Genomic DNA, 25,900 nt, shown 5'->3' on the forward strand with positions numbered 1-25,900 from the left:
TTTGCTGGACGCAGAGGGAGCATTACTACTTTTTGGAGCCAGAGAGGGGGCACTAAAAGTTCAGTGGGGTAGTGACAGGATGGAAAGAGTTTGCAGAGACAAATCATCGCTGAAAGAAATATTTATGGCTGTGTGGGCTCAAAGAGAATAAAAGTGAAAATGAACTACTCCAACCAAAGAAGAAAAAAAATCCCCTGTGATCACATGCGGTAACAGCACTAATCAGCCTCACTGTGTAGAACTGGTATCTGACCATTCCTAGGTGACTGTATTATTTAGAGGTACTAGAGCTGAGCTGCTTTATCTGAGCCAGTCATGTTAATAAGTTATTATATTTATATAATCTACTAATTTTTAAAGTTTTTTCTTCCTCCTAGATAAACACAGAAAAGAAAGAATTGGGATCAATATAGATCCAAAAGTTGAAAAGAACATTCTTTGCAAAATACTTATATTATCCCTTCTGCTCTGGTCTTGGAGCAATTGTTGTCATCTCTCTGAGCACACAGCCATGACCACAGCAGTAACATTAGGCCTATTATGACATCCATGTATTGTCATTAATATCCCAGTGTGCAACGAGGGACAACAGGAGCCGTGGGAAACCCCAAAATTTGTATCAGGAGAACAGAGCGGAATTGATATGTTTAAAGTCAAAGTTTGTCCCTTCAATATTATTAGTCTTTTATGTAGAGTCCAATTAAGGACAACGCTATGTGATACTTACCTCGGTAGAACATTTGTTATCCTCAGTAACTTAGTAGCATTATTTATGGCATTTGCTGTATCTGTCAACATGTCAAAGAATAATAGAAAGTATCACAAAGAAAAGCCACAACTTATACAGCTGCCACGCGCTTGTTTGACACCTCCCCCAAAAGTTAGAGAGTCAAAGCCGGAGACAGGAAGTCCAGAACAATGCGACTTAAAAATACCTTCTCCCTAAGGATTTCCCTTTACACGTTATGTCACAGGATTTTAAATAGGGCTTAAAATAAGCTGTAGACTATGTAGCTATGCTATGAAAAAAAAATTGGAAAAAAAAAAAAAAAAAAGATTACTTCCATCAAGCTACTAATTCATTCTTTTTTCTTGCTAATCTGCATCCTGTGTGCTATGGAAATATTAATGATGATTACAGGAATAGTAATTAAAGTTGTCTTACATCAACAAATACGTTTTACAGCCCTTTTACGTGGCATAATGATCATGTGAATAAGGCCACCTGCACACGAATGGATTTTTGCGGCGGAATCCGCACTGTGGATCCGCAGCAAATACCGTTCACTGCATGCTAAGGGAAATCGCTTTTTCCTGCACACTCATGGAAACCCTACTGCACTTCCTGCGAGTGGAGGAGAACCGCAGCATGCTCCATTTTTGCATGGATTTCGCGCAGACAGCTTCCACCCGCGCCTGGGCACATGGTTGGATTCCACTGTGGGTTCCCACATGTGGAATCCGACCCAGTCATGTGCAGTCGGCCTAAGGCCTCATGTCCACTAGCAAAATTGAATTGCGGATTCCGCGGGTGAAATCCGTATTCAATTTTGCCCATAGGGAATCATTGGCCATTTGCAGTCAATTAAATTAAATTTTGCACCCGCGGATGGCATTTTAATTGATTTGCGTTTTTCACGTGCAGGAAAAAAAACGCAGCATGCTGTATTTTACCACGGATTCCGTGCGGATCGGCGACATCGCTATCTATAGGTGGGGAGATCCACATGCAATTAAAAATACCATTTAAAGCAAATCTGTGTGGAATCTGCGGCAGATTCTGCGCGGATTGCATTTTCCCAGTGCACACGAGGCCTAAGGCTAGAGGCAGGTGCAGGGCACATGTACATTGGCTGCAGGCAGGTGCCGATAATGAAGGCTGGTCCTTTCTGTAAACAAGGATTGCCTGAGCTTAACCACATGAGGTTGTAATATGGATGGTAAAATGCACTCACATCGACTAAAAGTGACTTATTATAATTAGGGAACTGGCAGCAAAGAGAACGCTCAAAAAATAAATATTTTTTTAAGAGAACACATAAATAATAATGGTGCTTTTTATTCACTACAGCTTTTCTATGTTCTTCCAAGAACAACATTGACATTCACCAGAGGGAATATTTCTGGTATCGATATCATTATTACATGGACGCTACTCCCACGTTCTTTTAATCAAGAAAAGAAATAAAGCATCTGACATTGTAGAAATGACGTAACCACATACAGTGTGCAGATGTGCATCATGACAACTATGTTAATAGCTATTCAACAAGCCAGTTAAATAGTCTACTCAGGAGTAAAATGCTTAAAAATCAAAATTTAGAATGATGAAACACACACGCTCAATATATACTACAGCGACAACATATTTAGGTAGAATTTACCGTACATTAGACTTTCTTTTCATGCAAGTTGATGAATTTTTTAGCCCTAGCGCAAATTAACACTATGGTCTCCCATGTCCCTACATTAAAGGGGCTGTCCAGTCGTAAGAGAGTTGCGACCTATCCTTAGGATAGCTTAGTAATAGGAGGTGGATGGACCCCCGTCAATCTATTAGCTTTTCTCTGGCCAGTGTGCGTGTGTACAGAGCTGGTTTCTATAGCTGCATTTTTACTGTAGTGGCCAGGCTTGGTATTTTAAGGCAAAGTTCCGATTCATTTCAATGGAAACTTGGCCTGCATAACCAAGCCTGGCCACTAAAGTAAGAACAGAGCTGTCTACTTCCTGCAGAAATCCACTCTTTGCAAAAGCACAATGACCCAGCAAACAACTGATCAGCAAGAGTCCAAGGTGACAAATCCACGCCAATCTAGGATTGATAACCTATGCTAAGGATAGGCCATCACTAGTTTACAACTTGACAACCTCTTTAATCACAACATGGTTTTGGGATAGGTGTTTTCCTGTCTAATCCCAGGAATAAAAGTCTCCTTTCTTCCCTCAGTTGAGCCCTGCTGGGTCCTCCCTCCCTGCTCTCTTCAGTGGTCCCAGTAGGACTGCCATTCTAACCTCAGATACTCGGCTCTCACACGCTCCTGCAGCCTTTGACCAGCAGCTTCATCAAGCTTCCTGCCCCGCATCCTTCTTTGCAAACAGGGATCAATGCACAATGCCTGTCAATATCTGCTAAAAATTACTTGAAGACTTTAGAGATGATCCAAATCGGAGATCTTCAGGTGCACAATAAAGTTCAATCATAAGATCGGCAAATTGCTGTGTGCAAACGTAATCAAAATTGAAAGCACCCATCAAAAACTTTAGAGGCGCACTTCTGTACTATGTGACTGACTACGATTACAACTGCATTGCAACCTCCAGGAATCCCCAGGCGTCAACACATATCCTTCACTTCTCTCAAACTAATAGTCACACAAGCAATTAACTGCTAAATTGCGCAAATTCTCGAAGCATGTCAAGCAACCCATAGGCACCTGCCATCTGGCCATATGGGAAATCTGACTCTTTGTATGTACAAGTTCCCAGAATGAAAAAAGGGGTTACAAATATATATGTTTCATTACTGTATTATATTACACAGCAGTTCGTGTATTTGTAATATTTGTCTAGTTATTATAACTATATCAAATCTTATATTTTACAAATTGAATTAGAATCTCTAAAGGTTGCTACATTAACTAACAAATAACACATTCTATTCCCCCCATACATTTTAATATTCATCATGCAGCAATGAATATGCTAATGAACTCTAGAAAGGATCCATAGTCTGGGGTCTAGAAGGAAAAGCATTTAAGTGGTGACACATGCGTCATTAATTCTGTCAAAATACAGAAAGTCATTGTGTGCTGCAAACTACTTGCAGAAAAAAGCAAAAAGTAGGCGTACAGCGAACAATCCCCACATTATACAGTATGTGTTAACTATGAGAGAGGAAGCTTGAAATGATCAAATGACAAAAAGAAGAAAAAAAATGTTCATTAACACCTAAAATGAACGTTAATTAAATATCCTACACCATTGATTAGCAATCTTAAAAAGCTGCAAGCGAACAGACAGTTCTTGAAGTTGATGTGTTGAGGCAGGCAAAATCGGCAAGCATAAGGATCGGAGTGGCTTTGACATGGGCCAGGTTGTGATGGCTAGATGATTGGGGCAGAGCATCTCCAAAATGGCAGGTCTTGTGGGGTGTTCCCAGTATGCAGTTGTTAGTAGTTAACAAAGGTGACAGGTTTAGGAGTTTCCCCAAGACTCATTGATGCATGCAGAGTGAGCTAGCCCGTCTGGCCCAATCCAACACATGAGCTTCAGTAGCAAAAATTGGTGAAAAGGTTAATGCTGGCCTTAATAGAAAGGTGCTAGAACACAAGGGGCATTGCAGCTATGTAGCAGCAGACTGGTCAAAGTGATGATGCTGACCCCTGAAAGCGCCCACAATGGGTATGTGAGCATCAGAACTCAACCATGGAGCAAAGGAAGAAGGTGGCCCAATTTGAGGAATCGCGTTCTTTCTTACACCACGTTGCATATGCTGAAAAAAAGGGAAAGAAGCGCTCAGCTTACCGTCATCTTTACAGGCCGCTAAATCAGTTACTTTTAAATGTATTTTACTCATTTATATAGCACATACATAGTCTGGAGCTCTGTACAAAAATCCCCATCTGTTCTCTCTATGGGGAGAGACCGCCGCAGCGGAATACAGGCGGACAAACCGCTTCAAGCCCGTGCCGAACGTGGGTTTTAAAGCGGCTTTTCTGCTACGGAAATCTTGCAAAATTTCCGTGCGGTCCCGCTGTGGACAGTCCGTAAGATTTCCGTCCCGTGGGAACAGGAGGGAAGCAATATACTTTGGCACAGCGCCATGGAAAGCTTTGTGGGTGAGGGTGAGGAGTTTGAATTGGGTTCTATAGTGGATGGGCAGCCAGTGCAGCGACTAGCATAGTGCAAAGGCATCAGAGAAGCGGCTGGATAGGAAGATTGTTCCATGTAAATAGAAATCTATGGATCCTTTGACTTTAGAGTATTGATTTGTAGAGATTGCCATGTTGGAGGGGCTGACTGTTCAATTCCCAGAAGCCTCTGCTTGTTATATCACCATATGGCACTACTGAGATAGATTCCAAACCACCCCCCACTAACAGCCTGAGAAAAGTCTTCTGCTGCCATTCGCTGTAACCCCAATGCCTGGCGCTCGCTCTCCGGAGTTTTATTCTATTTCATCTACAGCAGCCATAGAAACAGCTGTCTTTCATTCCAGTTTCACTCTGCCCTGGGATGCACTCCAGACTCCTCCAGCTTCTCCCTTTTTCCTTCTCTTCACTCTTCAGTTTATTACACCCCCTTTCTCCACAAGTGAGGTGCCTGCGTCTTCAATGCTACAGAAGTAAGCCCCCCTTTTACAAAGTCAGATGTCGCCAAATCACATTCAGCACTCTGGAATTGATCTCTGTTTTCTTAGATTTTGGCCTCCACTGCACATTAATCATTTTTGTATTGGCCCTCACAGTTGCATGGGCCTGTCCATAACTAACGCTATAATCCTCACCTCTTGATTGGGGTTTAGTCATGTTTTTTAAATTTCGCATGTGCAACATTGGCGCAATTCTCTTTTTATTTTTTATGAAAATGTAATTAAACTTTCAAATAAAAAATAAGTCTGACATCACCAAGTTTTTTTTCAAACACTATTAACTCTTTGGTTCTAAAATTCTAACATTATACAAAGAAAATGTATATATTATAAATAAATGAAATATATAAACACACTTGTTGAATCTAATATATTCTGTACCAAAACCTGGTTTTCTCAAACCGCCGAGGATGAATTCAACTTCAAAGCTTTAGGAAATAAATAAAGGAAATCTGGCTGCAGAAAAACACACAAACAACTAAACAACTATGAGCAATGAAGAAGCCAAGTAAGTGATGTTATGCCTGTGAAATTCAGGCCATTTGAAGAGCTATTGTATGGAGCAGCTGTGCTATTGGCAGACAGAGTCTGTGCATGTTTCCCCATTTCTCGAACAAATGCCACATTTTAAGCAAAGCAGTTCCTCTTCTTCACAAAGTAATGATATTCTTCTCACATCCCTGAGACATTGCAAAGCTTAAATCATTCTAGACAATATACCTGCAAATGTTGTATTCCAATTTCATGTTAGATCCCAAATTCTTCATGTTTTCATTTCCAATGTTAAATTATTAAAAAGAAGTTCCATAGTTTACATATTTAATCACATGGCAGAGCTATACTATCCCACCAAGAGAAACTGGGCATCTGAGCAAGATTCTGAAGTAGTATTTATGTTACTACTTAGTGGGGCTCCTTTGGTCCTAATGACATCGTATACTCTCCATGGCATACTTTCTATTAACGTCGGATACACTTCAGCTGCTAATCTCCTACATTCATCCTGCAAATGTTTGGCGAGTTCTCTTAAAGAAGACGGATGCTGGTCATAGTTCCTGACCCATGGTTCTAGTTCATCCCAAAGACAGGGTTCAGATCAGGACTCTATGCAGGCCAGTCCGATCATGCAACATCCATATCCTCAGAGGTTTGCAGGATGAATCAAGGGTAATAACAGCTGAAATGGATCAGACGTTCGTAGAAAGTATAAAACAGAGTATCTGATGACATTGGGGCATAAATAAATGCTACTTTTGATTTCTGCTCATGTGTCCAATTAGTTTTGGTAGGATAGTTTATGTGCATGGACTCTTAAGAGAAACACATGATGTCCGTACACCTTTGTACAATGAAGTCACTCACCGTGTCACCATACTGTGCCTCTGCAAGGTACTAATATACTAAGGCATTCATCCTCTTGAAGTGAGAATAACTGTAGTACAACATTCATGGCACAAGTGAGCCACTGTCTCATGTATGGTCTCTAACTACTTTGCTAAATGCTTGCACTGGACCTGATATAAAGGGATTGTCCAGTTGTAAACTATTGATGAACCATCTGAAAGATAGGTCAGCAATAGTACATTGGTAATGGTCCATTACCTGGGACCCTACTGGTCAGCTGATTAGTGGGCCAGTGCACTTATGCACTGAGCAGATTTCTGCAGGAAGCAGACAGCTGTGTTCTCATTGCAGTGGCCAGGCCTGGTATTACAGTCTAAGTTCCCATGTAAGCGAATGGGAACTTTGTCTGCAATACCAAACCTGGCCACTGCAGTGGAAACAGAGCGGTCAACTCCCTGCAGAAACCAGATCAGTCTAGAAGCACAGAGGCATTGCTTACAGCTGATCAACAAGGATGCCAGGTGCCAAACCCCCGCCAATCTACTACTGATGGCCTATCCTGAGAATAGGTCATCAATATTTCACAACTTGACAAACCTTTTAATTAGCCATACCTCGTTTTTTTTTACCTGGGGTCTTTATTGGTTTTTATACAGGTGAGCAGTCCCAATTCTAGTTTCTAGCTGATGCTTATTCTGAGAGTTGAGCCTCCACACACAACCTATTAAATTGAGCAGCCCTGCAGAATACCGTTTCATGTATTTTTCTATTTCAGATCTTTGCAGACCCAAATTAGGAAAGGAAAAAAGAAAAGGTTGATCACAAAAATACAAAAGGTATGTTTCCTCATCTATGCATTTAATCCTCAACACAGCAAAACTGATGATGACCAATGAATACTTGCAAGTTGTATGTTACTAAAGTTACTCTATTGTTGACTCCATGTCCACTTGTAACCTTTGTACAAACAATGATTATGTCTCCACTATTCTGTTCTCATGTACCAAATTAAACAAAGAGCAATCCAGTTCCAGGTAGCGCTTCAATGGGACAGATAAGTCAAGACACAAAGTATGAGGTCATTCCACAAGCCTCGGCTTGCCCGTCCTGTACACAGCCCTTAAATCACCCTCTGTAATCTTTACTGGAATTCTACAAATAGGACGCATTTCATCCAAATGTAAACGGACAGTGTCAGTAAGAAACAAAGGTCTGGCAGGAAGAGTGTTGTAAACAGAGTCTTTAAAGTTGTAGACCTGAAGCTGAAAACACTTCAGTCTTGGATCAAAATGGTAAAAATACATGCAACAAGTTGGAGTGCAAAGCAATGGCAGTCGAAAAAAAAGTCCCTCATTGTCCTATTCGTGTTAATTACCTCTTCAAACAGGCATCCTGATGGGCGGTAGAACAGAAGATATGGAGACGGAAAAATGGGCAAGGATGAAACGCAGGAAGATATATATCCCAATTGTTATTTTAAAGGGGTACTATTTATGACCTATTCTCAGGATAGGTCATCAATAGTCGATCGGCTGGGGTCCGTCTCTCGGGACCCCAACCGATCATATGAGCAGGCGCATGCTGTCAGTGCCACAAATACACAGAGGTCGGAGCAAAAGCAGTGGAAGTCTCCGGGCCGATCAAGATGTAGTGGTCGGCACCTGTAACTGCAGACACGGCTCCCATTGATTTCAATGAGAGCCGTGCCTGCAGTAACAAGCGGCAGCCACTACACAGAGGTGGGTGCAGAATCTTCTGCTCCGACCTCTGTATTTGCGGCGCTGACAGCATATGCTGTAGCATGCGTAGTATTTCCCTGGAAAATCCCTTTAAGGAAGTTCCAAGGTGAATTTTGTATATACGCACATATCTGGTAGAGAGACAAAACCATCGGGTCAGGCGTACCCCTACGATCCAAACAAGCCTTTCCAATAATTTCCAAGGCTTTATGATGACCAATACTCCACAGCAAGCCAGTAATCAGAAGCAGGACTATTAGTATACAGCTGCTCAGCACATGGAGGAGGAGTTATAGTGTCCCCTTCAGGAGGCAGAAATACATAAACCACACATCATTTACTCTTAACCATGACAGCTATAAAGCAACTACTTACCACTTCCTGAGATGCATATTTTGGATCTTCTGGATTAACTGACCAATAGCAGTAGTCAAAGCCAAACTCAAGCTGCCGCTCTCTGGTGTCTGCATAGTTTTCTGGTTTATAGTCCAACTAGAAAACGAAACCCATGCAAAGAGAACATTAAATACATTTTTGTCTATTTAGTCCGTTTTAGAAACAGCTCAGCTTTCAACTGTTTTTCGTTACAGTAACACTTACGGTGCGTTCAGAAGGGGCAGTTTGAATGTGGTAAATGCCACATGAAAAACGCTGCATGTATTTTTGCCACGTTTTTTTTGTGTTTGCAACTAAGAAACCACAAACGTGACAAACCTCAAGAAAAATGCTTGTTTTTTTTTACCAATGTGGTTTCCACCATATTCTAATCACCCAGTGTGAATGCACCAATAATAGGACATCGCAGCCAAATACGCTGGCCGATGTTTTGACGCGGCCAGAAAAGATAGGTCTTGCCCTATTTTTCGGCTGCAATCAGCCGGCAGCTCCTATAGGTTTCTATGGGAGCTGACGGCAAAGAGAGGGGGAGGGAGTTTAGCAGCGGCTAGTGCTGCTAAACCATGTCAGCTTGCTCTATTGAGCCATGCTGACATTTAATGCCGGCTGAAGGAATTCTGGGCTGCAGCATATATACACCACATCTTGCTGTGTGAAAGGGCAAAAAAACGTGGGGTTTAGCCACAACATGGTCACGGCTTCTCCTCATCCATGCGTTTTTCACCCGTGATGGGGCCGACCGAAAAACGCATCGCTCGTGTGAGTGAGACTTTAAGGATCACATTATAACTCAAAGTCACTTAAACTTCAGGCAACCTGCCAAGATAATAAGCATAAGTAATTGTGAATCAATTTCACCTGCTTTGGAGTAAATGAAAGTGACAAGTGCACTATAACCAGCAAAACCTCCCACAAAGATGGAACAGTTTTACAGGTGGAGGACGCAGACAAATGTTTCCTTATCCTTTCTGATTCTTCTCTAGTTTTGCATTTTGCTATTGTCCTTGTCCCTGACGGTAGCAGAAGGGGTACCTGCAGCCTTGTCAGGTTGTACAGGTAGACCTGCTCCTCCAGGATGTCACATCCACATCCACATCAGCCATGGCCAGAAGGTTTGTCAGGGAACTCCAGAATCAACAGCTCTGCCATTGGCACCCCGTTCTCTTGACAGATGAGAGCAACCCAAATATGTGAGAAGTACGATATTAGGCCTATAGGGGGCTCTCAGCCTGTGGCTATACAGTAAACAAGAATGATTCTATTCACTGACAACAAGCATAGAGTGAAAAATCAGGAGGACCTCTAAGGCTAATTTAAACACAGTCGGGTGCGATATCGGCCCAATATCGCGCTCGCCAACATGTGATTTTGCCAAGGATGTGAGGAGTTTCTGTAACAAAACCACCTTGCAACACTTCAGTGAAGTAGTGATTCTCCTCTGCGGCTGACAATGGGGGAAATCTCACATTGCATGGTGTGCACCTAGCACGGGCCAAGAGGCTGCCACCGGCCCCAGTGAAAACAATGAGAGATGCAATGCGAGAGCACGCAGAAAGATAGGGCATGCCGAAATTTGTTGCATCCCAGTGTGGGAAACATCACTCATATGTATGACCCCATACAGAGGAATCGTGTTCACATTTGTGCGTCTTGCAACACACAAATCTCGCGCAATATTCTTGCCTGTGTGAAGGCGGCCTAACACAAAGAATAGTAGAGAGTTGCAAGTTGTTTTTCATTTGAAAAGCTTTTACTACAATCAGAATAATGTTACAACGTGGAAAGTCTTTGCATACATAGTATCTGTCTCATCATTGCAAACTCTTTGTCCTCACGGCCCCCTGCTTCACTAGACAGCCATAAAGCCGCATAGGATATTTTTACCAAAAATAACGTGATATTACACCTCAGCAGGTGTTCTAGTTGGAAAAGCTATAGGTCTGCTATAAATACGAGAGAATTTTGACACTTTCCACTATGTGCTCAAATCTCCCATTTATGCTGGAAACCTATCTGGCAGTGGGGCAGCCTGACCGATGCACCGTGCTGCTCGTAGACGGTAATCCTATCCAGATGTTTCCATGACATAACCGCTTTGTTCACTTTTATTACCGTGATATGAGGAAAACAGACTTCTAGCGGTCCGTCTGAAAGCAAACCTACAGTTGTGGTTCACTACCAAATCCTCTCATTACTGAGGTGAACACCTTCCCGATACAAGCCGTCTGCCGAGACATCAAAATACTGACTTCTTGCAGCAGACACTGAGCTATCATAAAGATCGGTCTGAAAATACTCAAAAAATGAGCCGCGGTCACACAGCCTATGCCACTGCGGACTTGAATCAGCTTTGATTCTGCATCAAATCCACTGCAAGATCCACGTCTGAATCTCCCGTTGGTTTTAATGCCAATCCACGCTGCAGGGTCGCGAGATGCACAGAACTGGCATGAATGTGAACTCCATTCTGATGCATGTACTTATTCACATGGGGGGGGGGGGGGGGAACGCAGCATGTTCCATCATTTGGCGTTCCCTCGGCCATTGTTTTCAACGGGACCTTTAAAGGCATCGCATGGCAGTAGCATGCAAGTGCAATGTGATGTTTCCTATTGAAATCATCATGGAACACTTATGATCCTCTGATGTGTGTAAAACAAGCGCCAGAGGATCGCAATGTGATCAGAAGTGATGCAAGGTGTTTGAACGAAAAACGCCTTGCGTCCGCATAAAGACCGCACATTGGCAAGCGCAATATTGTGTTTGCCGTGTGAATTGAGCCTAACAAAGATTCTGCGTCGGAAAACAAGCATGTGGATTGTGCCCATTGCCTGAGCCAGGTCTGCCTGCAGATCCACAGCTCAAATGACCTTGTGTGAACACAGCCTTACACCAGACTCACATGGCCATGATTTACTGTGTGCCGGGTGACACGAAGCAAGTACACAATTGCATTGAGCCCAGCATAGGAGCTAACTGAAGAATTTTGTATCTGGAACATGTTCATGATGCAGTGAAAAATTGTGGATTTTGCAGCAAATCCACTGCATAAAATATCCACCACATCTTGCCCTCGCAATCCAATTTTGCCTACAAGCTGCAGAGGAAGGGGAAAACCTGTTAGGCCATGACACCAACATGACGGCCATTTTGAATTCTGCCTTTTTGGATTCAACTCTAATTTTTCCAATGGAAAAATAGCTGTGCGATATATCCAGCCGCCAGAGAATTTCTCCAGAAAAACAATGAGGTGCTTCATTTTAACATAACTTCATTCATTCATTTTCTTCATTGCAGACAATGTGAATGATGGCATTATCTCAAGCAGAGCGTGTTGAAATTGTCTTTATGTCAGGTGAACGAAGCATAAGCGTCTTCATGTATCAAAGGGCTATTCTTATCATTTAATCCTCTATAGGCATCTCTGGTAACACGTGTCATCACCGCAGATTACAGTCAACGCCACCCAACCAGACCTCCCATTACCCACAGTGCAATTGTAAAACTTCTTTCTAAATACCAAAAAACAGGTTCTGTCATTGATACACCAAAGTCTGAAAGGCCAAAATGAAGGATGAAGTATCAGCAACAATTTTTGCTTGGCCAGATTTTAGTTGATCAGCGACAGAACAGAGATTTCTCAGACTTTGGAAAGCAGGTTGGCATGGTATGGGAGGTCCGGTTTGGTGGCATTGATTGAAATCTGCGGTGATGACGTGTGCTTCGTTGACCTGACATAATGACAATCTCAACAAGTTCTGTTTGAGATAACGCCATCATCACATTGCCTGTAATGAAGAAAAATCACCCAGTTTTTCAGGTGGAATTCTCTATCTGACTGTTATATCGCACACCTACTTCCCTCTGGAGAAATGTTTCCATGGCTTGATGAAGGTGCCTGTGTGCATAGAAACGTGTTGCCAATATTATTCTGTGTTACCTTGCTGCTTCAAATAAATAATAAGCTAAAAATTATTACCATGGTCGGAGTTCCCCGCGTCTCCACCTACAACTCAGATACAACTAAGTTCACCATCACCAGGATGGGGCTTCAGTGTTGATCATATTACCCTCCTTCCAAGTAAGTGTTTTGTTCCTTGACCACTGGCGCTACATGGGTTACACTCTTTGCTACTTGCTCTTCCTATGAGCGCAGGATTTTTTTTTACTTTGGATTTATCTTTTCTGTTTTAAAAGTATACCTTGGGCCTCACGTCCACGGGTGGGTCCGATTCCGTATTCGGGAGCCCGCAGCAGAATTCAACCCTGCCCGCGGCCAAGTACCCTACATACCTGTCCAAGTCTTCTATTTTCTGTACTGTGGAGGTGTGTGGAAGTGCCAGCCGATGCAGTAGAGGTTGTTTCTTTTCAAACTCTTGCTTTGCCGCGGAATCTGCATCCCGTCCGGCTTCCATTGACTCCAATAGAAGCCGTGCACACAAAATCCACACTAGAATGGAGCATGCTGTGATTTGTTTTCTGCATGCGAAATCCGTAAAACAAATCTGCATGTGTAAATTCAAGTGCGGACGCCCAAGGTTCCCTATGGGCGGCTTAAACTGCAGATCTTCTGTACATGTGCCCCGTGCGGATTCCACAGTTCAAATCCACCCATGGACATGAGGGTTTAAGTGTAGAATTTCACCAACAATAGGATAGGGGATAACTTGCCGATCGGTAGATGTCTCACCACTGAGAGCCCCGACAATCTCCAGAATGGAACTTGTATCCCCCCATTCTGCCTGTCACTGTGGGGGTCACTTCTTTCCCTGCAGTGACGTCAGTATGAAGGGAATGCTGGCTGAACATGCAGGTCAACATTCCATTCATTTCAATAGGGTTGAAGGAAATATCCGAGGGGGTGCCACTCAGGTATCTCCGTAGCCCCATTGAAAGTGAATGGAGCACTGGTGTGCTTAAACAACCTGCACTCCATTCAGTCTCCACTTCACTGCAGTAACCCCCACAGTGAAGAGGACAAGGGACCCCCGATTTCAAGATTGGTCAGGGTCTAAGCCGTGAGACTCAAACTGATCGGCAAGTTATCCACTATTCAATAAAAAATAATGAAAATGAAGCAGATAACTAAAGCAGATAGAACATGTCCTTGTATATAAAAGCCAGAAAGAACTGCTGAAGCTATAAATCTCTTTGTATGCGGAGGACAGGAGCTTCTTCAGGGTCGGTACAGAACACATACTGTGCCAGAAATATAACATACATCCGCCCTCAACCGGGGGCCAACGGAGCAGCTGATCCTGGTACAGGTAAAGGACATGTAGTACCGCACTGTACTGTAGACAGGCACAACTAGACAGCCAATCAGTGCAGGTACTTCAGTAATACAGGGGTTTTACCAGCGTAATGCCAATACTGATTGGCTGGATTTTTCTACAAAGTGCACGTGCCACAGATCCAGACTATCTGTGACATTGCATGTCAAATCTGATTTCAAGTTACAGGGGTCCAAGGACGACATTGTATGCTGAAGATTATGTATCCTGAGGACCACTGGAATTGCCCAATATAGTGGCAAGAAAAAAAGTGAATGCTTTGGAATTACCCAGATTTCTACATTGATTACAAGTACAATGCAAGGGCAGCATGGACTAGTGACAGGGGCGCTGGTCGCAGTGCGGGTCACTCACTTTATTTATTAACTGCAGCACTTTTCATAAAACCAGTGTCTATCTGCTGCAGCATAAGTGTGGCATGTAGTCCTCCCTATGTTGTTCTCATACTCTTTAGCTCATTCACGAGCTCCAGTGGCCCAATCAGCTCCCTCCACCACTGACTGTCAGATTTTTGTCTATACCCAATAGGAGAAACAAAGTTGTAAAAAAAGAACAAAGTTGTCAATCATGTCACGCTGCTCTGCTGCCATGGGGCGTGGATGACTTTCAATCATTGAGGGAACAATGGATTCTTAGGTGTGTCAAAACATTTAACAGCAGAATGGAAGAACAGCAGTCCATAGTAACCTGATGCAACAAGACTGTCTCAAGACGCACAAGTAGTCAATGCAGGTAACTACAAGGGTTCACCTACTACTTCTTGCATCTGTAGGTTATTTAAATATATCCCTTTATCCAGAATGTGAACATAACACAGAGCTGTTGGGGATTCAAATTTGTTGCCCTTTGCCTAAACCTTACATGGGGTTTATCCAGGACTTTTTGGATTTTTTTTATTGATGACTTGTCCTCAGGACAGGTCATCAACAGATGATGGGCGTGGGTCTGCCACTTAGGTCCCCGCTGATCACCACCGTCACTGCAGACTGCGCTGACCACAGCACAGCAGCAGCCTGGGTTGATTTTGCAGTTGCAGCTCCCATTGAAACTTCCAAGGATCCCAAGCGGAGGACCCCCATTAATTATCTATTGATGGCCTATCTGGAGGACAGGTAAATCAATATAAAAAAATTTAAAATCCAAGAAGCCCTTTAAATAGCCATGGCACTTTGAGACAACTGGTGTTAATATGATCGCTTTTTATAAAAAAGATTTTCTTAGAGATGGGGAAGGCCAGAAAAAGGAATTCTGACACTGTTTTTTTTCTTCTGACAGCGCACACCATACAGGATAAATATGGCATTTTAATAGAATGGAGTTTTACAGATGCAATTATGCCAGATAGCTTTTTTTTTGTTTTAATTTTTATGCTAAAATGGGAAAAATGGGTTTGTTTTAAACAGTTTTTTGTAACAACTAAGAATCCTTAATTTTACGTATTTACATTTATTTTTATTCTCCATAGAAGACGTGAACTTGTGATAGTTTGATACTTTAATACTTCAGCAGGCAGGGCTTAATACGTAAACATCAATGGCAGCACTAGGGGCATTCACAAGGGCCCAGGCTGCCATGACAGATGAATGAGCGTCCATCAGTGATCTTGTCTCAGGAGAGGGAGGGGTGGCTTTAAGGTGACAGGGAGTCGTGTGTGGCCATTTAAATGCCACTTTCACAAATGGTTACTAGCTGGGATCAGAGTTATTTCAGATCCCAGCCCCTGCAGCCATCTGCCGATTGTCAAAGATAGCCAACAACTGACGCGCATGGAGCAAGCTTTGTTTCCGGGCCCACTCCACACAAATCCTGTGCACAAATGACGTGCATGTACATCGGATTTTGTTTAGACATTAAATAATAATTTAGAAGTCATAAAGACAGATACTGTAAAACCACTGTTGAGATGATAGCACAAAAACTATGCTGACAAATGGACTTCTAGAAGGGTGGTATTCTCAAAATGTTCATTATAAAATGAGGAATTGAAAATCCATCACAGAAAAATATGTTCTAGATGGGGGGTATTTTGGAGAGATTTTACTGTATCTCTATTTACAATACATAAGCCATGCATAATTGTACATATCAACTCAGTACTTGCAGATTCATATCACCACCCTGCAAGCTATTTCAATGGGATACATAAAAAGGGTGGGACGTGACAATTGAAGACCCACATGTGTTTACAATTAAATAACTTGTGGGAAGCTAACAGCTTCCAGATTGCAACAGGGAGTTTGCTGACCAGGCTGCAATGCAGAATTAAAGGGTGCAGACTACTACGAAACACAAGTAAGGAATAATTTAAAGGGGTTTTCCCCACAATTGCCATTTATCACCTTTCCACAAGAAAGGTGATTAATGTCGGATTACTGGGTGCCCCACCACTGGGACCTCCGATACAGAAGTTTCAAGCCTCTTGTTGCTCCTCATTGCAAGACCGCAGTGAGGAGTTTGAATGAAGTGGGGTAGGGATAGGGGAAGGTGGGGAGGCACACATGCTACCACTCCATTCAGTCAGTTGGAAATTGCACTGGACCGTGTCCATCAGCCCCATAAACACTAAATGGAATAAACCTCCTTTCCATTCATTCTCCCGTTCTAGTGATCACATTGGGTTTTAGACATTGATCACCCATTCTGTAGGTGATAAATATCAATTGTGTGAAGATCAATAATACACTTTAGCTTTCAATCAACACATAATTGTCAAAGTAATGTACATAATCCACATGGGATGCCCATAATACCCAATCACAGAATTTCCCTGCAGTATCAGAATCACTGGCCATGACAGGATGATAATATAACCGTACTATCCTAAACCAAACAGGGCACATTCACACATGCACCAATGGTCTCCGGTCTATTTTCATCATTCAGCTCCATCCTTGAAGCCAAAAAATGAAAAGACCAGATCTGTATAGTGTCAGATGGACCCCCTATTGACTAGAATGCAGATATTGCCTTTTTGGAAGTAGTTAGCATAGGAAATACTACAATTCCCAACAACAGATGATGGCTTTCCAATAGAAATGTCCAGATGGTTCATACATCTCCCTTTTGCTGGGAACCCCATAGTTCTCTGCAACTGGAAACAACCACAATTAAGACACCTCAAGAGTGAGAATGAAGCATTGCATGTCTACCACTAAATAGAATGAATATCTACTATTTTCTATATTAATGCCTATTGTATTCCCAATCAATCAAGGGGATCACCACAACAAGTGTAACATTAGGCATACAGGAGGTTCTCTTATGCATCAGTTACACAAACACTTAGGCTGCCTTCACACTGGTGAGAAAATCATGCAAGATTTGTGGGTTGCAGGACGCGCAAGTATGAAACCCATTCTTTTGAATGGGTTAATTTACATTAATGTTTTCCCACATGGCCCCGCAATGCAATACTGGAAACCCATCGTGGCATGTCCTATCTTTCTGTGAGATCGCCCATTGTTTTCAAAAGGAGCTGACGGTAGCAGTACGGCCCCATAGCAATGGGAGAACTCTGCGGTCCTCAGCCGCGGCGGGGATTTCCTTCATCCCTGCAGTAATGCAAGGCTGTTTTCACACAAAAACTTCTCGCATCCAGAGGGCTTTCACATGTTGGCAGGTGCGATATTGGGCTGTAATTCACAGCCCAATATCGCGCTCGCCAGTGTGAAGGAGCCCTTAGGCTGCTTTCACATCTGGGGATTCTGCTTTCCTGCTCCATTCGGGGAGCAGGAAAGGGGAATTCTCGTGACCGAACAGCTCAGTCTCTGGATGGAACCGAACAGCACCGGATGGACTCCATTGACTATAATAAGTCGGCCAGCTTTCAGCCCAGCTGTCTGGATTTTGTGTGCAGCGCTTTTTCTTCTGGCATTTTCTGCTAGAACCGACGCAGATGTGAGACCGGCCTTGGATTCATTAGAAGAAGGACAGTACCTTAATGTTTCTAATCCGTGTTATTTTCTCATCAACAGTCACTATGATTCTTGCTTCTTCGGCATTCTCTCTGAAAAAGTAATAAAGTTTAACTTTCAGGTAAAGGAAGAATGTGGTTATTCTTCTTAATACTAACATGTTGGCAATAAAGTACAAGGTAACATGAATGTAAATCCAATATAACAATTCTATAGCATTTTTTAGAACATTGTTATTCCTTCGGGAAATGTATAAAAACACTTGGTTGTCAATGTCTCTACATATTGTGACACGGTCCGCACTCAATGGACAGTGTCAGACTGTATGGACACACCATATGGATTTTTTTATGTGTTTTTACTTTCAGATTTTTAAAAAATTCTATTGTCTGTACATTACTATTAGGTCGCCATCTTGCCCAAAATGCAGTCAACATTTAGAGATACGCTTTACAACAGTTTGAAAACTGTAGGATTTAAAAAAATTTTTAATACAGAAAATGGGAGGAAAAAAAAAACACACCAAAAATTCTTTAAAAAATGTTTCACATGAAAATATGATTTAAACTTTAAGTTGTTAGAATGCATTTTAGAACAAAATACACACAAAAAACTAAGATCATGTGATTAAGTACCATAACAATATTAAAATATGTCATATGAAAAATTTTGATTTTACTCAAATAAAGAATTAGAAATTCTCTACAGCTTAAAGGAGTTTTCCAGCCTACAACTGTTGATTACCTATCCTCAGGATGGGACATCAACAGCAGATTGGCAGGGGTTCACCATCCGAAGACGGCCTATCAGCTGATAGAAGGAGCGGTGGTTCGGGCAGCTCAAACTGCCACCTGCAGCGCAGCGATCGATCTGGTATGGCAGACAACACTCCCCAATTCATGTCAATGTGGGACAGCTGCCATACCAGGTTGCGGTGCTGTGCAAAGCATTTTTGCACCTTCCAGCTGGCACACTGCAACTTTGAGATCAGATGATTGATGGGGGTCCCGGGCAGTGGACTTTTGCCTATGTGCTATTGATTATTCTCCAGAGTCAAAAAATTGATTGGGGAGTGGGGTTTTAACTCCTGCTTTAACTTGCAGAATGAAGTGGCAGCGCCATACAGATCTTCTTATGCAAATTTGACATCTAAATATTTGCTCAAATAGCTGCAGTAAAATATAAAATATTATCACAACCGAGAACAACTGCACACGTCACAAACAGGTACTAGAAAGCATGAATGAAGGAAACCCTGAACTTCTTGTTTTCCAGCAGAATTAGGTAGCACATCCCCGCCAAGTCTTTTTACTGTCTGTTGGGTATTTCTTAGGAAGACGCGTCTTACATCTACTTTATTGCTTTACTTCCTCTCTTATAATGTCATTACTGCATATTGAATATATTCATTGTATCAACCTTGAAGGGTAAAAGAATATAGTCCAGCAAATGTTTTACAATCATCGAGGGTGTGCAGCTATTCCACTGCAAGTAATTACAAGGATCCCCTTTACGGTAGTCAAACTTCCTCATTCCCCCCTCTACTTCTTAGTCACCACAGCAGTCTCCTCCCACATCTTACCCAGTAGTCACAGGCACAGCCTCCCAAAGTGGTCACAGCAGCTCCCCTACAGTAGTAGTCAAGTCATCTCTCCCTTATTTATTAGTACTCAAAACAGCCCCCAATTCAGCTGCAGTAACAACAACCTTAAAGTGTAGCAAACACTTTAGAATGAGATGTTGTGTCGATATGAGGAACATCACTATATCTGGCCATTATAGGACTTGCATCCTATGAATTTCCCCACTTTCCGCTCTCTTTTGAGCATATATCAGATTTCCAATTCTCTTAGAATTGGTTAGAGGAGCCTAGCTGCCATGCTATGTTCTACAGACTGTGCAGAGAAGTGCAGATTCTGCTTCCTTTGTGTAACACACAGAGAAAGACATCATCATGCAGGACAGTGTACAGCAGTACTTAAAGGAGATGTCCCGAGGCAGCAAGTGGGTCTATACACTTCTGCATGGCCATAATAATGCACTTTGTAATGTACATTGTGCATTAATTATGAGCCATACAGAAGTTCTAAAAAGTTTTATACTTACCTGCTCCGTTGCTGGCGTCCTCGTCTCCATGGTGCCGACTAATTTTCGCCCTCCGATGGCCAAATTAGCCGCGCTTGCGCAGTCCGGGTCTTCTCCTCTTCTCTATGGGGCTCCGTGTAGCTCCGTGTAGCTCCGCCCCGTCACGTGCCGATTCCAGCCAATCAGGAGGCTGGAATCGGCAATGGACCGCACAGAAGCCCTGCGGTCCATGAAGACAGAGGATCCCGGCGGCCATCTTCAGCAGGTGAGTATGAAGACGCCGGACCGCCGGGATTCAGGTAAGCGCTGTGCGGGTGGTTTTTTTAACCCCTGCATCGGGGTTGTCTCGCGCCGAACGGGGGGGGGGGGGTTTAAAAAAAAAAAAACCCGTTTCGGCGCGGGACATCTCCTTTAACAGTGCAGATATAAATAGAACGCTGTAAATAACTCTCCATGAGCTGTAGCAGCAGGTCAATGTGAGTTTTACTCTGTCTCCTCCCCTCTGCTCTGATACACTTCAATGAGCTCCATGACTCATCCACCTCCTTCATTTTCTGTTCTGCCATAGTGCTGTCTTCACTAATATAGATGACAGCAGACAGTGGACAGCAAATTAGAAGGTAGAGAGATAAATGGTGGCCAGCAGTTTAGAGTGACTTTGTTTGCACAAAAACAGGTAAATAAAGTAAATTGACGTTTTTCTAGTTCTCACACTGGCTATCATATAAGCAGATGTTGTTAGAGAAGTTAGTGACCATTTAATCCCCCCTTCAGAAGACGTAACAGAAGTCCTGACCGTGTGCTTACGGTGCCCTGCGGGAGCAGTATGTGATTTGTTTTGCAACAAGCACTGTATTTGTTATTGGCTGAATGCATCCTGCCACCAAATGCACTAAGGACAGGTTTTCCTCAACACCATGGCAACCTGCTTGTGGCCGACTCTTATTGTTTTCAATTCTTACTTGTTTGAGATAAACATGTTGTAAAGTTCCTGTTTTTGGTTGGTTGGACAGAAATAAGTACAACTCAAATAACTTCTAACCACACTTATGTACATTTCTTATGCTTCCTTTTAGAATATCCCAAGCCAAGATGACAACACATTTCCAACATATAACTTGGGTAACTAATGTATTACAATAGAAAGAAAATATTAAAAGGCTGACTTTGAAAAGAAAGTTATTTTATACATATAATTACTATTTGAATTTCGGGATCGGAGCCCAGAAATCCTCCTGCTTGCAGTAATGTCTCAATGAACATTCAATGGAAGTTAGACATGCGAGCAAAGATCATCCTGGTCTAGAGAGAAGCTGTCCGGGATTAGGAAGAATAAGCCAGCCCAGTTCAAGTGGCAACTTGGTGCCCATACACGTGACGTTAGTTATCTGAACCCGCTGAATGACTCTTTGATTTGTATGGGGGCGGCTCAACTTTCCCCAGACAGATGATGTCAGGGAAAAGAAGGATCGGGGATGTTGAATTTCAACACCTGATCTTTTGTTCCCCAGGAGATAAACCAGCACCAGATCTGTCTGGCTGTGGCTTACCTCCCTGAACACATCCAGCTGAGTCGAAATATACAAGTGTATGGGGCAGCCGGGGAAAACGACTGTCGGAGAAGCGGTCGTTCATCCACCAGTTGTTGAACGTGTATGGGCAGCTTTACTGTTTGGCAGGAGTCCGACCACTACGATTAGGTGTCGTGCAGCTGTGCCAATGGATGTTCTCTCGGCACCAGTCCTGACCAGATTCTGTGGAAGACCTGTAACAGTCCAATTCATGTTCTCCACACGATACTCGGTCGGTAGCTTTAGGCCTCATGTCCACGGGGAAAATCAAATCTGCTCCGGATTTGTAACGCGGATTTGGGCCGCGGATGCAGTGCGGATGAGCTTAAAATAGTATTTTATTGCGTGCGGATGACACGCGGATGCGTTTTTTTTCACGCGTGTATGCACGCGGATGGCATTTTTGCATCTGCGCGTGAAAAAAAATGCAAGGCCACTGAAAAAGAAGCCAAACTTGTAATCCGCATGCAGATTTCACGCACCCAAATAAATGGCATTTAACACCCGCAGCGGATTTCCCGCACCCCATAGAGATCAATGGGGCCATCCGGAGCGTGATCCGCACCTAAATGGAGCATGTCCATTTTTTTTCATGCTCCATGATTTTTCTAATTCACATTTATTGACCATCCGCGGGTATTTAGCTACCCGCGGGTGGTCAATGCATTCCTATGGGGCGCGGATCCGCGCGCGGGTGATCCGCTGCGGATTTTAATTATTATTTTCCCCGTGGACATGAGGCCTTATAGAGAGAAAAGCTGTAAGGGACTTTTTGGGCACGTTCACACAGTGCAGAATCCACAGCACATTACTTTCAATGGGAATCTGTGCCATGTAGATTTCAAACCCACGTGCAGAAGAAACGTATTAACGTATCACTTGTTGACGTGGATTCCGTGCAGGGTTACCCATGGAAAAGGACATGAAATATCTGCAGCCATACATTTGCATCACTGCGGATTTCTGCTGTGGTTTTTAGAGGTAGCATCCGTGTGGAAAACTCTGCTTCAGATTCTGCCATGTGAACACACCCTTAAATATAAAATCTGGTAGGGACTGGTTAGTGTAGCTCTGAGGCATAAACTGCTGCCCTGACATGTGAAATACTGTGCAGACCGAGGAGGAGGACAATATTATTGCTACCGCTCTGTCCCAATATCCGTTCTATTCTGGAACGCAAAAATGAAAATAAAGCGCGGCGCTCGATCTGACAAGGAATCCACTGGCTATAACGGGTTCTGGCAAATTTCCATCACGGTACCCAGTGCAATACATGAAGAAGTGGTAGTTTTAGGCTGTGCCAATGACTGCAATAGACATCTGGCAGGACTTTCTGAAAGTAGTGGATGAGCGCAGTTGGTGACTCCAATCACCAGCACCTGCCCACTTGTCCATTCTGAAGCCAGAGGTTGGCATTATTACATACATTATATATGCCATCATCTGTAAAGCAAGTACATTGCAATGAGGATTCAGTTCAGATCTTTGTATTCCAGCATCCAACGCATATATAGTCATAATTGTTGGTGATTAAGATGTTAATAAAGCTCAAGTCACAGAACACATGCTTTAATTTAGTGTTTGTCCTCGGTATGAATTTCCTATCATATGTTTATAAGCATCTTGGAGATCACATAAGTAATTCCACACCAAGTTGCAAGCAGCTGATGAACGTCGGAGAGGGATTCTTGGGAATGTCTATCCCAGCGCAGTTGGCACAGAGACAATAGGCACAGTGTTGGCCATGAACTCCCCAGCTAACCTTCTCCTGAGGTGGCACTTGTCACATCAGTGCCATTATTTCTCTGGAAGAGGAAAGAAGACAACAAGTAACATTGTTTACTATTTTATTTGATGCATCACCAAAACTATACCGCTGCGTTCACATACTGCAGCGTTTGCATATTTGATGGCTCAAACTGCAATGGGTAAACACAGACGAAGGGCTCATTCACACAACATAAGGGCTGATATACCTAAGCATATTTTTTCACAAGATGTGCTATTGCATGTAAAAATATGTGGCGTGTACTATCTTAGGCCTCATGTTAACAGCAGAAATCGATTTTCAAAATCTGTGCGTGTCTCCCGCCCACGTGCGATCTGCACCCATAGGGAATCATTGGGCACCAACAGGTAATTAAATGCCTGCAGATGTCATTTTCCCCCCCGTGTTCCCACACACGGGAAAACACTGACAGCATGCTCCATTTTTGTGCGTTTTTCCCACATGGATGGCTCCCGCGGCTTCTACTGAAGTCAATGGAAGCCGTCCAGATCTGTGGCACAGACGCAGCTGTCACTGCGTCCGTGCTGTAGACCACGGGAAAGAGGGAGTTTAAAAAAAAACAAAAAAAAACATGTCACGACGCATGCACGCAACACGCCGCCGGTGTCCCGAATGCATCCGCCGGGCAGAAGAAAGAAGATCTGGCCGCGACAGAGGAGAGCCCCGCAGCGTCTGGACAGGTGAGTATACTGTATTTTCTGGCCTCATGTTTGCGGGTCCGTGAAGCTCACTGAAAGAAGTGGTTGTGTATAAACACACACAAAATACACAGGAAGTCTACGTATTAACTGCATATCCACACACAAGAGCAAAGCAACAGCGTATTTTGGCCGGTGAATACGCTATGTGTTCACGGACTGAAATACACATATGTGAATGCACCATACAAGTGTCATTATTTAAGGCTGCTCTCACATATGCATTCAGAAGTCGCAGAGCGAAACCGCGGCATTTTAAATAGGACTCCATAGTAAGACTACAAGTAAGTCCTATGTGCGGTCTGATCCTGTAATCATGAGTTCCTCCATTTACTTCCTCTTCTACTATCCGACTGTCTTAATGTGTATTGGAACCATTCAATAATCTATGCTAGATACCGGTATATTAAATAGAGTGAGGGTACGTGCCCACAGGGCAGATCTGCTGCAGATGTGACACTATATCTTCAGCAAGATTTGCAGGAGCTGCATGCAGATTTTGTCGCAGAATTTACTTGCGCATTGCAAAAAGTGAAATCCACTGAAAAAGCTGGTATGATTAATATTTCATGATCTGCATTTCAGGTCAATTTGCATGCGGAAAAGTTGTACAATAAGTAGACAAGATTTTTAGAATCCAATCTACCTTGCCGACGCTGCACAGGACTGGCCATTGGAACATCTGCAGCTAATACATCTCATACACAGGTACCCTCATACACAGCTGTGAAGAATCAGAAACCAGCCGCTGCTCCAATGTTCTGGCGAAGAATAAAATGTAAAAAACAGCTGGCAATAGAAGCAAAGCCCTGTAATACTTATGTGCTGCAGATTCATAATGCACAATCTGAGCCACCTGTAGAATTATCTCAGAAGCTTAAAGGGGTTGTCCCGCGGCAGCAAGTGGGTCTATACACTTCTGTATGGCCATAATAATGCACTTTGTAATGTACATTGTGCATTAATTATGAGCCATACAGAAGTTATCAAAAGTTTTATACTTACCTGCTCCGTTGCTGGCGTCCTCGTTCCCATGGAGCCGACTAATTTTCGCCCTCCGATGGCCAAATTAGCCGCGCTTGCGCAGTCCGGGTCTTCTGCAGTCTTCTATGGGGCCGCTCGTGTAGAATGCCGGCTCCGTGTAGCTCCACCCCGTCACGTGCCGATTCCAGCCAATCAGGAGGCTGGAATCGGCAATGGACCGCACAGAAGCCCTGCGGTCCACGGAGACAGAGGATCCCGGCGGCCATCTTCAGCAGGTAAGTATGAAGACGCCTGACCGCCGGGATTCAGGTAAGCGCTGTGCGGGTTGTTTTTTTAACCCCTGCATCGGGGTTGTCTCGCGCCGAACGGGGGGGTTAAAAAAAAAACAAAAAAACCCGTTTCGGCGCGGGACAACCCCTTTAAGATATGATGGATTGAATGCCCTAACACTGCATCAAACAGGTCTGACTAATTCTTCTAGGGAAATTTAAAGTTCTTCCTCTTTCTTGATTTTTGATATTTGCTTAAAGACCGCTGTACTGGCGATCACGCTGTGGGTAAAGTTATGGGTTTTGTAGAATTTTTTAAAAAAATTAAAAAAGAGGGTATTATAAATTTGAAGCAATTGATGAAAGTATGATGGTCTAATACTGTGAAATATTACTGATGAATAGAGATGAGCGAGCACCAAAATGCTCGGGTGCTCGTTACTCGG

General features: G+C 43.1%; 1 protein-coding gene and 1 long non-coding RNA gene across 2 annotated transcripts in view; one reads left to right on the plus strand and one right to left on the minus strand.

Annotated features, from left to right (window-relative positions):
- The window catches only part of STARD9 (StAR related lipid transfer domain containing 9), a 143,639-nt gene that overhangs the window by 92,773 nt on the left and 24,966 nt on the right, over nt 1-25,900 (minus strand). Inside the window, exons 2-3 of the mRNA XM_066608347.1 lie at nt 18,081-18,150; nt 8,830-8,946 (exon numbers count right to left, since the gene is read on the minus strand). Coding sequence (XP_066464444.1) covers nt 8,830-8,946; nt 18,081-18,150 — 187 coding nt within the window. The remainder of the gene's footprint in view (nt 1-8,829; nt 8,947-18,080; nt 18,151-25,900) is intronic.
- LOC136632994 (uncharacterized) lies at nt 14,748-25,444 on the plus strand. Its single transcript, XR_010793214.1, has 4 exons — nt 14,748-14,876; nt 18,119-18,179; nt 21,220-21,265; nt 24,787-25,444. It is a non-coding gene; the product is annotated as an uncharacterized lncRNA (long non-coding RNA).

The sequence above is a fragment of the Eleutherodactylus coqui genome, chromosome 6 (genome assembly GCF_035609145.1).
Source record: "Eleutherodactylus coqui strain aEleCoq1 chromosome 6, aEleCoq1.hap1, whole genome shotgun sequence".
In the NCBI taxonomy this organism is placed as follows: Eukaryota; Metazoa; Chordata; class Amphibia; order Anura; family Eleutherodactylidae; genus Eleutherodactylus; species Eleutherodactylus coqui.